This window comes from Phaethon aethereus, assembly GCF_964289735.1.
Source record: "Phaethon aethereus genome assembly, chromosome: Z".
Lineage (NCBI taxonomy): Eukaryota > Metazoa > Chordata > Aves > Phaethontiformes > Phaethontidae > Phaethon > Phaethon aethereus.
In genome coordinates, this window is record NC_138577.1 from 22958150 (window position 1) to 22974275 (window position 16126).

A 16126-nucleotide genomic window follows, 5' to 3' on the forward strand; every position below is an offset into this window, starting at 1 on the left:
CCATTTTGCAATTAGTATAGTCAGGGAAGGTCATTGCTTAAACATTCTAGGTGATCCTGAAAACTCTCAGGTTTCTCATATTTTCACTGTATAGAAAGCCTGAACTTTCCAGATTTTTCTATGGTACTGTGCAGTAATCAAATGTAGAGAGTATTCTATTTTGTACCATGGTTTTATTCACTTCCTTGAATGGGAGGTGATACATGAACAGTTCTACATTGTCCAAAACCATGTCAATCCCCTTCCTGCTCTTCTGCCTCAAGAAAGTTAATCACTGTTTAACAAACCCACCTAAATGAAAGGAGCACTAGCTAAAGATTTCATTTGGAATCTCTCATTCAATTAGAAAAATTTTACAAGATTAATTAAAGGTCTACAAATCAAGATAGAGAAGGCATTCAGTAAGCCTTCACAGATGTATCCTGTCAATAACAACCTCTTTCCTAAAGCATGGAAGGGAGCTGAGCTGGGGGTTCAAGTACTATTCCCTCTAAAAGGGAAATACAACTGAATAGTTATCTTTTCAAATGACCCATTTTAAGCAGGTATTAAACAGGTCTCTCTGTGACAGGGAGCACTATTTTCATAGAATATAAGCAAATATGGCCTCCATTTATGAATATCAAATGCCCACAAACTCTGGATGTGCAAGGAAAGAAGCTGCTAGTTCACCCTCAAAGGTGACAAGTGACTGTGTGGAGCATACTCCTGACTCTCAGATTCCCTGCCCGTTCACTGCAATACATTGTTTACTATGGGCAGGAGATGTATGAATGAATTTCAGCCTGAGTGTAATTTGTGCCCTGTATCTCACAAAATAATATGGTTTTGTTTTTATTCTGGATAAGAAGGCTGTAAATGAGATAACTCTCCTTTTAGCTATCATGACCTAGATAAGGTCTTTAATGATTAACTGAAAAGAGTAGTTGATGTAAATATTGCTGGTTTTCCAAATCTGCTTTATTTATGCACAATATTATTGATCGTTCAAAAAAACAACATACAGGCCTCTTTAAAGTAATTTGTGTAGTAGTGATGGGGGTTTGCTTCAATGCCAGTGAAGCTGGTGATTTCAGTCTTTTATTCAGAAAATTGTAAGCTCATTTTGCAAACAATAGCTAAAGCAAAGGACATCAGCATTGCTAATTGGGTACTGAACTACATGGACCAGCTGGAGGGATTTCACTGGAAGCTAAATCTATATTTGTTATGGATCGCACAATATAAACCTGTTTCTTTTTATCTGCTATCTGAAGTCATAGAATCATAGAATGGTTTGTGTAGGAAGGGACCTTAAAGATCATCTAGTTCCAACCCCCCTGTAATAGGCAGGGACACACTCCACTAGACCAGGTTGCTCAAAGCCCCATCTAACCTGGCCTTGAACACTTCCTGGGAGGGGGCATCCACAATTTCTCTGGGCAACCTGTTCCAGTGTCTCACCACCCTCACAGTAGAGAATTTCTTCCTAATATCTAGTCTAAATCTACCCTCATTCCATTTAAAACCATCACCCCTCCTCCTGTCACTACACTCCCTGATGAAGGGTCCCTCCCCATCTTTCCTGTAGGCTTCCTCTAAGTACTGGAAAGCTGCAATAAGGTCTCCCCTGAGCATTCTCTTCTCCAGGCTCAACAACCCCAACTCTTTCAGCCTTTCCTTGTAAGAGAGGTACTCCAGCCTCTCAGTCATTTTGGTGGTCCTCCTCTGTACCCGCTCCAACAGGTCCATGTCTTTCCTGTGCTGAGGGCTCCAGAGCTGGACCCAAGACTCCAGGTAGGGTCTCACCAGAGCAGAGTAGAGGGGCAGAATCACCTCCCTCGACCTGCTGGCCATGCTGCTTTTGACACAGTCTGGGATGCAGCTGGCTTTCTGCACTGCTAGTGCACATTGCCAGCACATATTCAGTTTTTCATCCACCAGTATCTCCTCATGGCTGCTCTTAATCCACTCATTGCCCAGCGTGCATCCCTGTTTCGGATTGCCTGGACTCAGGTGCGGAAACTTGCACTTGGCCTGGAACTTCATGAGGTTCATATAGGCCCACCCCTCTAGCCTGACAAGGTCCCTCTGGATGGCATCCCTTCCCTCCACAGTACTGACCACAACCATGCAGCTTGGTGTCATGTACAAACTTGCTGAGTGTGCACTCAATACCACTGTCTGTGTCTCCAAGGATGTTAAATAGTACTGGTCCCAGTACAGACCCCTGAGGCACACAACTCATCACTAGTGTCCACCCAGACCTCGAGCCGTTGACTGCAACTGTTTGAGTGTGACCATCCAGGCAATTCCTTATCCACCAAGTGGTCCACCCGTCAGTTCCATGCCTCTCCATTTTAGAGACAAGGATGTTGTGCAGGAGAGTATCAGATGCTTTGCACAAGTCCAGGTAGATGATGTCAGTCGCTCTTCCCTTATCCACCATTGCTGTAACCCTGTCGTAGAAGGCCACCAAATTTATCAGGCACGATTTTCCCATTTAGTGAGGCCATGCTGGCTTCCACCAGTCACCTCTCTGTTCTTCATGTGTCTTAGCATAGTTTCCAGGATCTGCTCTATGATCTTCCCTGGCAATAGAGGTGAGGCTGACCAGCATGTAGTTCCCCGGGTCTTCTGTTTTTACCTTTTTAAAAATGGGGGTTATGTTTCCCCTTTTCCACTCAGTGGGAACTTCACCAGGCTGCCACGACTTTTCAAATATAATAGAAAGTGGCTTAGCAACTTCATCTGCCAGTTCCCCCACGACCCATGGATGCATCTCATCAGGTCCCTTGGACTTGTCACATTCAGGTTCCTTAGATGGTCTCGAACCTGCTTGTCTCCTACAATGGGCAGTTCTTCATTATCCCAGTCCCTGCCTTTGGATCCAGTCAATTGGGCAGTGTGGGTAGAGGGCCTGCCAGTGAAGACCCAGGCAAAACAGTTGTTGAGTACCTCAGCCTTCTCCATGTCCGTTGTAGCCAGGTCTCCCGTTTTGCTCATCAGGGAGGGTACAGTTTCTTTCATCTTCCTTTGTTGTCCTACGTACCTGAAGAACCTCTTGTTATTTTTCATGTCCCTAGCCAAGTTCAGCTCCAGGTGTGCCTTGGCTTTCCTGATCCCCTCCCTGCACCCTCCAGCCTTAACTGTATATCTCCCCAGGATGTATATTCCTGCCTCTACTGCCTATGCATTTTGGTTTTGTGTTTTAGTTCGGCTAAGAGGTTTTGACTTAGCCAAGCTGGCCTCTTGCCTCCCCTGCCCACCTTCTTGCACATAGCGATTGAGAACTCTTACACCCTAAGAAAAATGTTTTTAAATACCTCCCAGCTCTTTTTCACTCCTTTGCCTCGGAGGGCAGTTTCCCAAGGGATCTCAGGCACTAGCACCCTAAACAGCTGAAAGTTTATGCTTCTGAGGTTTAGGGCCCTGACTTTACTTTTTACCCATCCTGACCCCTCAAGATTGAGAATTCCATCAGGGCATGATCACTGCAGCCCAGGTTACCTCCAATCTTGACCTCTTCAAATAAATTCTTTGGCATTAGTGAGCCAGGTCCAGCAGTGCCTTTCCTCTGTTCAGGTTCTCCAACACCTGTACTAGGAAGTTGTCTTCAACGCACGCCAGTACTTTCCTGGACTTCTTGCAGCTCTCTGTCCCTCTTTTCCAGCAGATGTCTGGGTGGTTGAAGTCCCCTATCAGAATTCAGGACCTTTGAGTGTGATGCTACCTGCAGCTGAAGAAAGAACTCTTCATCAACCTCTTCTTCTTGCTTGGGCGGCCTGTAGTAGAGGCCAACCACAAAGTCTCCTTTGTTGGCTCGGTCTCTAATTTTCACCCATAAGCTCTTGACCTGTATGTTGCTGTTCTTCAAAGATAGCTCTGTGCAATCAATCCCATTTTTGACACAGATCCTTCCTGGCCTGTCCCTTCTGAATGCTTTATAGCTGTCAATCACAGCACTCCAATCATGTGATTCATCCCACCGAGTGTCTGTGATTGCAATCAGGTCACAGTTTTCCATCTGGGCAGCAGCTACCAGCTCCTCCTGTTTATTACCATGCTGTCTGTGCTGGTACAGAGGCAGTTCAGCTGGGCTGTTGGCCACATCCCCTTTTAGAGGAGCTCTCCCTAATTCCGATGAGGCAGTTCACAGAGGCTTTCCTGTTGCACCCTAAGGCCTCAACAGCCCCTGGCTCTTCCTGAGTGCTTAGAACTTCTTCCCCTTCCCCCACTAAAATGTAGTTTAAAGCTCTGTTTGTAAGTCCAGCCAGCTTATTGCTCAGGACACTCTCACACTTGGTCAGTTGAGCCCTGTCAGCTGTCAACAGGCCCGGTTTCTCAAAGGTATGCCCAAAATTGTAGAAGCTCAGTCCTTGAGCATGGCACCAGCTACACAGCTATCCATTCACCTGTTTGTCTCCTTTTTCTCAAACACCATTCTCCAACTGGGAGGACAAAGCACCACCTGTGCTTCCAATCCCTTTAACATTGCTCCAAGGGACATAAAGTCTCTTCTGGTATTTCTGAGTCAGCTTGTTGCAGCATTATTTGACCCTACTTGGAATAGTAGGAACAGGTGATAGTCTGCAGGCTTTACCAGGCTTGGCAGCCTCTCTATGACATCACAGATATAAGTTGCCAGCAGGCAGAAAACTTCTCTAGAGATATTGTCTGGGTGTCAAATGGGGGCCTTTGGTGCCTCTCAGCAAGGAGCCTCCAATTACTAACAGCCTGTGTACTTTTCTGGTGGCACTGGTTCTAATGTGGGTGGGTGGTTGGACCAACTTTGCACAGTTAGTCTTTCCTGGGTCTTGCCCGTTACTCACTCTCTCTTCAATCTCCAGTCCCAGGGCATCGTACCTGTAATGTAGGGGCATTTCTAAGGGGAAGATTCCTCCTCCTGCCCTGAGCAGACACAAGAGTCCAGTCTCCTTTGTCTCATGAGTTGTCACCTCAGGGTTGGAAGCAAGCTTACCTTCCCTTTGCAAAGTCTGAAAGCAGGGCTGTAGCTCACCTTGTGACAGCACACAATGCCATGCATCAATCTTCTGCTCAGATGCCTGGATACTTTGCTGCCTGTTAAGCTACTCTTGTAACATGGCCACTTGCTTGAAGAGTTCCTCCAGCTGGACGGACTTGCACCCACGACATTGACCTTTGCCTTCAGACCCTAGGGGGGACTTGCAGGTTCTGGAGTTCTATGAACTTTGTATCTGGGCAGCTCTTACAGTTCTGGGAGGGTCAGTCTGAGTGTAGATGTCCACATAGGAAGGTTTTATCACTTCCACCTGGGTTTCAGTCACAGCTTTGCAGTTGCGGCAGGTGGGGACCATTTTGTTTCAACATGAGGCTACCTCTGTCTGGCTCCCAGAAGAAAGAAAAAAGTCCATTTTCCAAAAGCTGTCCTCCCTGTGCACCCTTCCATGCTAACTGCTGCGCAAACTGAATTGCACAACAAGAAAAAAATACTAGTATATAATGCATCACCCCAAATATTCAAAAGTATTATTTCTTGTCGCAAACTGAAGCTTGACACATATATTCACAGTGGAGTTTATCACATAAATGGGAATTGGGGTCTGGTCTAGGAAGACAATAGAATGGAGTACTTTCTAGGTTCAGATGTATCTTAGATTTTACCCGCAATTGTAGTATCACCACCAATCAAAATAAACCTGTTCAGGAAGGCCAATGTACAACATTGTGGAACAGCCATTCAGTTTTTAATCTTCCATCTCAACCGTCTGTTTCTGTCCTTTCTCTATGTAAAGCCCTGAGATTGGTACCTTATGTTAATTCTAAAACTGAACAAGGATGCAGACCACAAATAAAATTCAATGTCATATAACAACATCTTCATGAAAAATGCACAATGCCTTTTGAAACTATCCCATACAAAGGACTACTAATCTTCTAATTACATTCTTATTTTATATCAATAAAATAAGAAGTAGTATTAATATCAAATTTGGATTGATTAATCCAAATAGTGCATTCTATAAGTTAATTGTTTTACATTATGATAAAATATATTTTTTGCTGTCAAAAAATATGTTTTCCTTTTCCTTAGCATTTTTTTCTGTAGTTTCAAATTGCCTACTGAGTTTCAAAACTTGAAGCCACTGTGGATGCTTGAAGGCTGTCAGAAGTACCAGCAGCAAGAGAAAGCAACAACTGAAGAGAAAAGTCCTGTTGCATTGGTGTGTGCCAATGACATAACACCAGCAATATTTTATTTTGGTTTCTTTAGAAAGGAAATTACTTCTTCATAGAGGATGTGTAAGTTCTGAAAGGATGTTATAGGCATGAAAGAGCAACAGGGTTGCATAGGTGATAATTAAGTGAATAGCCATGCAAGAAACCAGGATAAGTAACTCAGCTCTGAATTCTACAATGCTTTTTGTGTCAAGTACTTCAATTTAATATAAAATAGAATATTAGGCCGGGGATGTAAGTTTGTAAGAGGCCTTTTGTTTTTAAAGGCGGGAGTTGAGTTGGATAGAAATAACAAAATGATAAATACTTATTTTTCTGATTGACAGTGACAAATAGCACTTACATATATATGTGCTAAGGGTATCTTCCAAAAAACACAGTTTCAGGACTCCATTAATATGAACAGCTTAACAGTAATAAGAACAGTATATAACCTTCCGCAGTTTTCTTTCAGTTTGTCAGTTCCTCGCTCTCGTTCTACTACTCTTCACACAGCATAAAATCCACACCAAACAACAAAATGTGCTATTTGTTTGGTGTGTCTGAGAAAACAGTTGTAATGACTATGGCTGTCCTCATACAGTTCACATAAAGGGGGAATTTCAAAAGCATTCATGGAAGTTAAAAGGGCACATTTAACTGACTCTTAGTAAGTAAGAATTCTGATCCTAAATGCGAGTATTGAACATAGGAAGTAAACTGAGGTGGGACCAGCATGTGTGTGCCAGTGACTTTTGTACACGTAATGCACTTGTAATGCTTGAATTCAGCCACTGGTGATTTATATTGTTAACCTGCTGTAAATCTGCAGATAGATACACATCTGCTAATTTCTCAAATAATAGATGGCATTTACCACAGACTGAAAGAAGTGAAAATGCTACAAATCACATTCACACTTGAACGTATAAGTGTCTGCGGTCTTTAAATAAAATAAAATAAATATTTACTTTAAATAAATAAATTAAAATAGCTGGCTGAGGTGGGTTAAATTCATTCAGAATACTAATAGGTGTATGGGTATAAGCAAAAGTACAAAGAACAGAACTTTAACATATCATTCAACATACTGCACAAAGAACAAAGGCCATTTTATCAAAACCATCCCCCTTTCTCCAGTGCTTCAGGAAAGCACCCATTACTCAATAAACTTCAGCGAGGATTTCAGAACATTTTACGTTGCCTCTGCCAAAAGTCTGGCAGTGCGGTTTACCATAGGAATACTTCTCTGTAATAAGATAAAATATAGTCAGTGGGCAAATTAAGGAAGAGTGAGACGTTCTCATTATAAATGTAATCCTGCAGACTAAATCTAGAGGAGTGATATGTATACTGCAATTAGGTCTTGCATAGGGCATATTTTGTACATCTGCCTAAATCTGGGTATGAAATCTACGTTCTTTAGCATTCTAAAATGTGACACTGATATTGCAGAACTGGTATGATGAGAGATATGCTTACACAGAGGCATACACACTCAAAATTATCTATTATTCCCAATGCCATAAGATGTGACCCACTGATTTTCATCTGTAGCCTTTTTCTGATTATGTCCAGCTGCTTGTATTTAGAAGTAGTTTAGTATGTATGAATATAGATGTTTAGCTTACCATAGTAATATTTCTTTAAATGTATCATACTGAAAGACAGGAGGGTAATAATTAATTAATTAATAATGATTGATTACACTTTCAATGTAATAAAATAAAATCTCTAGCAAAAGACTGGTAGATCCCATTTCACAACCATAAATTTAATCGGGAAACCTGAAGCTAATGAAAACAAATCATGAAATGTGTTGGAGAAAGCCCATGAAAAACATGCAAGAAATTCCATTTAACTAGCAGGATATTGATTTCTGCTGGATTTAAGATGCAGAGCCAAGCATGGAAACAGGGTAACTCAAGTCCAGTAAGAAGCAATGAAAGCATAGAATAGCAGATTAATTCAGTTAGATTTATAACCTCATAATCTTTGCAAATAGTTTATTTCTCTATCACTGTGGTTTTTGTATACCTAACAAAATCTAAAAGGGTTTTCCTGACATGAAACCACATGCTTCCTACATTTCAGTATATGAAATGTAGCTGCTTGTTAAAAAATTCAATATATTTTCCTCAAGCTGATGAAACAGGTTTGGGTTAGTTTTTGATGCAAAATTGTATAGTGTAAATAACTTCTAAAAAGTGCAATCTTGCCATTATGATTTATTTTATTATTAAATTAAATTACTTTTTTGTTAGATATGCAAGTTGTTACTTAACGTCCTTTGGCACTGCATTTGTAATATAAAGGGCCACTTATGCAATCCACATTTAAAACCCCTTCAAAGCTGTTATTATGAATTAGGTATTATCTCTATCTAATACATGTATATATATGACTAAGACCCCATGCCTGTGATTTCAGGTTAACCAAGACTTACCAGTTAATCAGTAGTTGTGATAGTATTCGGGGGCTCAGAAAACTCATTCTTTTGGACAAACTTACTTCATTCTGCACACAGAATCTTTGCACATAAAAGCAGCTACCAGACTGAGTTTGCAAATTGTCATTAGTAGACAGAGAAATTGTGAGATCTCCTATCTGTTTTAAATCTGACACATATCAAGAGAGACCTTATATGGTTCCTTTCTAATTCAAATTATTCTGATTTAGAAATGCAGACATTAGAACTGTAGTAATCAAAAGATATCTAAAGCTTGCCCACTTCTTTATCAGTCAAAAATTAAAATTTGCAACGTCAATCCTTGAGTCACAACTAGTTTCCTTTTTTTAAAAATGAAACTTTTATAATTTACAGGTTGTGTTAAAAAGAATTAGTATCAACTTGAAATGAAACACCATTCGTATCAGTTCCTGGAAAATGTGACTCATAGTGAGACAAACCCCTCTTCTGGTTGAAGCACCGAACACCACACATGGAAGCACTGTACAGCAAACGGAGTTATCCCAGGCTGCTCTCAGTCATGGGAGAGAGTTGGCACTTTTAGGGAGCAATTCATCTCCCTTTAAAGAAGACAATCTAACATAAATCAGTTTGCATGTCTGCTTATTCACACTGACTATAAGGGGACTCTTAAACAGCCTCAACAAAATAGGTATCTACGTTCTAGATGTCCAAAGCAAGCAAGAAAAGTGCCATCTAAGTCTGTTGCTACATGAAAAGCTCCCACGTCCTACCCCCTAATTTGTCTGTAAAAGGAACACTCAGCATGCTATAGCATACTTGGCTGATGCTGAAGATCAAGAATGCCATTGATGTTTATTAGCTTCTTTCAACACAGTTTCCAAAAGAGATTCATGTGGATGTATTGAATAGAACAGACAATATTTTGATCATCAACTTCTACACACTTACATTGAAAAATCACTGCAAATTTTAATACCACCATGGTTGCTGTTGCTTCTAAGAATTTGAGCATTTAGTTCCTGTGCTGCTTCACTTCTCAATTCCACAGTTTTTTACTTTTTTGCTAATGCATTTTCTCCCACCTTTATGCCTCAGGGTGAATTCTTAAAATAATAAATGGGACAATTTTGCTCTTGCTGTTTTAGTCACTTGGCTTTAGCAAACCTCTTTTCATCTTTCCTTTGCTGTTTTTCCCATATCTTCTGCAGTAGTTCCCTTTTGCTACACTTTTGCTTTCTGTCATCGTGTCTTTCCTCAGTTAGAGTCTTTCCAAAGACACTTCTTCCAGGAAGCTTAGCAACAGAAACTCTCCATTTTACATGTCTGTTTCTGCTTTAGCATTGACATAGTTTAATGACACTGTGCCTTCCAGTCACCTAGTTTGTTACACTGGTGATCAGTTCTGGCTGAGGTGCCTAGCTGAGCCACCTGGATGATGTGATGGGGCTCCACCTGCCCCGTGTATTTCTCTGGATACTCCACGACACGAACTCTAAGTACAGCATAACCAGAAGGATTTCTCAGCAGGAAGGACCTGCACAAGCTACAATTCAGACATTCCCTGGAAGAATTCAAAATGGTTAGTAGCATCTGAAAGGGATTTCAATCATTCTATGAAGAGCAGGAAAAGTGTTTGTAATATATCTTACTTCTTGGCGTAGTGCTGTAGTGCAACATGTTTTACTCGGATTTTATATGCCCCAAGAAAGCACCTATGCATACTTCTGCACTTATGCCATGAAATTTGTTGCTATGGAAATATCAAAAACAGTCTATGGCTAAGAACGGGCAAACCCGTTTAGGCACAACAGTATCCAGCCTCAGTCTCCACTCAGCAGTCAAAATGAACTGTAGCCATTTTCATGCTTTATAGTGGCTTAATATCTTTCCTGTATCATTAAGAGTCTTTCAGCCACTCAGATCCAATGCACACAGGCCACAGCTCACCCACTTCAATGCATAATTTGGGCATAGCCATTCCAGCAGCATCTCTGAGAAATCAGATTAAACTAAATTAGATTAAATTATCCTTTCTATTCTTTGCCTTCTCTTGCTTCCTTTAAATTTCTTGGCACAGGAGCATTTTCTAGATTAATTGCAGCACTGACTGCACCACCTTCTTCTAAACATTAAACCCTCAGATGATTTATTGCTTCTGACATGTAGAGTGCACTCTGAGGATTAACTGAATGGAAGCCTTCAGACTGGGGGGAATTTAAAAAGAGCAACAGCATCTTCCAGCACAGTGTGTTTTGGGTCCTGCTGTCTGAGCAGCTTCTCCTGCTGGAGAAAAGAAGCTGACCTCGGGCAACCAACTGCAGGACAGCACGTAAAGTAGGCTCGCTGTGTGTTCACATGCACGCGTATCTTCTCTTCTGGATATCACATTTTCTTTTACTGTCAGGGATTTTACTGTGTTACAGGCTTTCTAAAGTTAGTCCCTTGGAACCTTCCCAGCATCTCCACCTCCAATTAAGACAAGAGGCTTCTGGATGACTGCGTTGAATGAGACAAATCCCACAATTAAAAACAGGTGTAACATCTATCAATAACTGAAATGTCTCATAGAGAGCAATTTGAAACCAATGCCCAAAATTACCTCTTAAAGGAATATGTTAACAAAGGACTATGATTATAATTGATGGAAGCATTTATCTGTCTCCCTATTTATTTAATTACCATGAATTGCCTAACATTCTTAACTAAAGATGTTCTTCTGTTTATAGAAACGGTTTAAAGATTTAACTCCCTCTTCCCTGATGAGCCCTAGACACAAATGCTCAGATTACATGATGAGTTCCCAGGAGAATAAAATTGTAGAGAACTGCCAAGATTGGGTATTGTAGAGGTACATATGGATATTGTGCGAGGCTAGATAAAAAAAAATAACAATGCTAACACATTCCAGAGCCTAAAGACAGAAACTATATTGAACATGACAAAGCCACACTTCTCCTCAAAAGAGCTGAAGTACTGTTTCTTCCTTGAGTTACAAATCCATTACACAATGAAAAAGACAAGAATTTTGAAAATGCTGGAAACATTAAGTTTTTTTGTTTAAATGATAGATTGCCTGTTTAGTAAGTGTCACAGAATCACAGAACGGTGGGGGTTGGAAGGGACCTCTGAAGATCATCTCATCCCACCGCCCTGCCAAGGCAGGATCACCCAGGACAGGTTGCACAGGAACGCGTCCAGTCGGGTTTTGAAGGTCTCCAGAGAAGGAGACTCCACAGCCTCTCTGGGCAGCCTGTTCCAGTGCTCCGTCACCCTCACAGTAAAGAAGCTTTTCCTCATGTTGAGGTGGAACTTCCTGTGCTGCAGTTTATGCCCATTGCCCCTCGTCCTGTCACTGGGCACTGCTGACAAGAGACTGGCTCCATCCTCCTGACAGCCACCCTTCAGGTATTTGTAGACATTTATAAGGTGTCTGTATACTTTCATCAAGAGGCAAAGCAAATGCTCTTTCAGTCTGCCAACACACCTGACATTCTCTAGCAGACTAGAGAATCTAACCACCTGGAAAATTACACAGAGTAAGAACATGTGGATTAACATGATGTAAAAAATATGAGATCAAATAAAGTGGGTTCCCATAAAGGTGTCCAAGAACAAGTTGCCATAATAATAACCAAGACTGCTGCAGGGTAAAATTTTCTTTAGAAATAATGTTGTTTTAACTAAAACATTTAAGTAAAATTTTTTTAGAAATAATAGTGACTTTTATTTCTCTCTTGCACACCTACAAATGTTATAGAAATAGAATTTACTGTCCTAAATCAGAAAAGTCAGTTCTGAAAATTTCTCCTCATTGCCTAAGGGCTTGCAACACAAAGACTTTGCCTTGGTATAGCTACAGAAGTCCATGTCCCAAAGGGAAGTTCGATGCATTCCTCATACCAGGAATTATATTTTTACTTTCTAATACACTTCACTGCAAAAAAGTTACTAATGAAGGTAATCATGACACAGTGACACACTGGTCTGTAAGGAAAAAAAAAAATTGGGAAAGAACTTAAATTTAAACCAGGATAATAAGACAGAAATCAGAAAGCTAACATGATACAACACCAAAAGTCACCAGTTTGGGTCACCACATGACTCAAAGGCTCTTCAGTAAAACAGATGTAAGGATATGAAACAGTATAAGGTTGTTATTATAAAATGCAGTTTTCAGTGAGGCATTTTTATAAGTTAATACTAAATTTAGAAATGCATGATGGTTTCACAGATAAATTTTATTCATATTAATTCTTCTTACCTGTTATAGTGGCTTTGTTAATAGATGGTTGGTTACACATTGGTGATCGTCTGTTTAAAAGAAAAGAAAAAAAATGTATAAGCCTGATAAACTCACAGATGGCTGAATCCTTGAACAATGTAAGAGGAAATATATTTCCTTGGGAAATTATTTGGGACTGGAATACCCTGGCATCGGCAAAGAAAGAATTCATTTAGGACAGATATTTCTTTCTAGTGTAGAAAGGAGTTCACAACTGACCCTGAAACCTCTGCAGATTGTGCACTGCAAGAGAGGAATATTTTAGGAATTTGTAAGTTCATTAACAACCTCCCTAATCATACCTAGAGGTTATACCTCGCTTGAACTATATACATAGCTACCAATATTCTAACATGGCTTGCACTTTCCATGTTCTCTGACCTGAAATACTTTTCTTATTTTAATTATTTTTCACTCTATAATTTTGCATATAAGTTTTCACACATTATTTTGCATATATCTTTCACAATAATCTTGAGGACCAACAGCTCAGTGGACTGCTTTGCCCACTGAGAAAAGCTAGAAGCTGGTAGTCTGACACGGCTGCACAGGGATGTGTGGATGACTGCAAGCAGGGGCCACACAGGGTCTGCATGTTCCAACCAAGGGGGCTGGAAATATTTTAGTGGCACTGCAGATGCAGTGGTAGGCAGCTGTCTTTGGAATGCTAACTACTTCTAAGTTTTGGACACGCACACTTTGGGTGAGAGAAGTGACTCCACTACAGAATTTGCCAGTGTAACTAATGTTAATGTTAACTATGATGCTGTAACACTATTGGAGAAAGATCATATTTATAATGTCTCATTTATAACCATGAACTACTGCGGGTTAAGTGGGATGTCATTATCTTGGATGAGTTAGGCAGGGTTCTAGGTTCAGGTCATGCAAGTAGCTCACAATGAGTGTTAGCTGTCTGCTCACTTTGGTTCATTTGCAAGACTCAGACTCTGCCTGAATGATCATCTTTGAATGATCTTTGACATATGACTAATTTATTGAAAATCATATAAATTGCACAAAACCACTGCAAGTTTATACAAAGACAGCAATGCAAGAGCAATTAGTAGGCAAGGGGGCTGTTGTCTCAGCTATCAAGTATAGCATCTTCAAGCGATTAATAAACTCATTACTCATCCACATGTTTTCTGCAGGCTTGGTGGCACAGACTGAAATCTGTAACATCTAATTGTTATTCTTAGTTTACATTTAAAAAGTATCACTGCAAAAAGTTCAGTGGCCAAAAATTGACACTCACTTGCTGGGGGCCCGATCTTGTAAATTGGTTAATGCAGCGAAGTTATTCCGTACAGTACGCAGGCTGGCCAGCACCTGAAACAGACAAAATGGGTTCAGTCTACATTTGTGCACAGGTGAGACTGACTTATCTCCACTTCACTGTGCTGAAAGAAAAAGGAAAGGACATTGCAAAACAACTGTAAAAGGTTTCCAGGGCTGGTTTGTCTGAAGCCGTTGACCATTATTTAACAATAACGTCTGTCACACAAGGGCAATAGTTTATTTCTTTTTTTCCTCATAAACAACTCATTATTTGTTTAAAGGCAGACTTGGTTGAAGAGGAGGAAAGTTTTTCACAGAATACTACTTGGTTCTTTAAAATGACCATAAAAGCATTCGTGTTTGGAAGATAATAGCCCATTCAAGCCTAATATTTCATGAATAAGAAATGATTACAGAATTTTCCATTTGCAGTTCAGCCCCCACAAACGTCAAAGGACAAAGGGAATGAGATTGTCTAGACTGCCAGGAAAAAGAAAAGTGGCTCCTCTAAGGGGCACAGTTGATTTGGGGACTTAGTACGGAAGGCCTGAGTAAAAGGGAAGTATCACCTGAGCAGGTGGGAAACGCCTGCAGGCTCTTAGAAGCTTTCCCCATCGGGAAAGATGACAGAAATGAACTACTTCCTTCCTGGACTTAATCTTATGCAAGACATATCTTATGCAGCTGGTGGAGGCAGTAGAGGAGTGTCTTCTTCTTGTAAGTGGCGTAGGCACTCTCTTCTGAAGGCAGTTGGATAAATGCAATAAATTTTGTATGATGTAAGCATAAGATGCACCTCTCTGACTAGGGAGAGGCAGTTCAGCTCATGTCAGAGAGGAACCAGGAGTTGTTTGGAACCAGACTGGGAACGGGAGGAGGGAGAAACACTAATCACAGGTTTGTCTTTGCAGGAGTTGGCCATTGTTTTTTTCTCAGAGGAGACTGGCCTGGTTCCCTCCTGAACCCGTCCTAGGAATAACAAAGGCGAGAATGGGAATTTGAGTTCCAGAGATCTAAGTCGAGGGGGATTCAACCCTCATTTCATAGCCCCTTAAATTTATATGTGAGGTAGAAAGGGGGTAGGAGGCTGAAAAGAATGATTTAGTGAAAGCTTGTAACAGACAGAAGATGTTCAGGAGATAATAATGACTGGCAGTGTTCAAGCTATTGGAGGTAATTCCCAAATGAGTTAAGATTAAAAAAAAAACAACCCAAAAAAACAACCAAAAAAAATTTGTTGCCTAATTACACAGTGTTAATTTAATTATGTTTTCCCTTCCAAAGACCAGGAGGCAAATTCACCTACTCTACCTCCAGCATGGAATAAAAATAATTATATGTGCCATCAAATTTACATTCTCCAGGTTCAGCCATGCTTATTAGCTCTTCCTCTGCTGGACTGCAATGGATGACCCTGTGCCTGCTGTGCAGGGCTGCGCTTTGGGAAGGTTAGTAGGCTAGGCACGATGCCACGTGAAAACATGAACCTAGCTGAGGTGCCTGTTGGACCTGAAATAACAAGACATTTAGCACCTGGGGTGCTGGGTAAAGAAGTGTGCAGAGCCACAGGTTGATGAGGAGCCTTGCTGGACCCACATTCGGGTCCCTGAAGAGCTGCGGGGGAGTCTCTCTACTGTGCCAACCACTGTGCGCATTGACCAGATTTTTCCACTGACTGAGATATTATGAAAATCTCTCCTTTTTCAGACAGGAAAGACTTAACTGTTTGGTTTGTATGTCCTTCTGTTTGTTCTTCTGGCAGGGGAGATAATTGTTTTGTAGGTCCAGGGATGAAATGCCCAGTATCTGCCCAGAATCCCAGATACTTTAGCATACATGCACGTATTTTGACAGTTTCTGGAAGTGCAAGGTGTCCCCACATACATAGCAATGAATGTAAAAGTGACAACAAAAACTTTGGCCATTGGCTACAGTGGAGCTAAACAACT

The 16126-nt window shown here is 40.9% G+C and overlaps 1 protein-coding gene across 7 annotated transcripts in view; it reads right to left on the bottom strand.

The window, feature by feature from the left end:
• The window catches only part of PDE4D (phosphodiesterase 4D), a gene marked incomplete at both ends in the record, with an annotated part of 545358 nt that overhangs the window by 94283 nt on the left and 434949 nt on the right, over positions 1-16126 (bottom strand). For all 7 annotated transcript variants that reach the window (XM_082012779.1, XM_082012778.1, XM_082012780.1 and 4 more), the window contains 2 exons: positions 12876-12925; positions 14155-14228. In XM_082012779.1, the coding sequence (XP_081868905.1) occupies positions 12876-12925; positions 14155-14228 (124 nt within the window). The remainder of the gene's footprint in view (positions 1-12875; positions 12926-14154; positions 14229-16126) is intronic.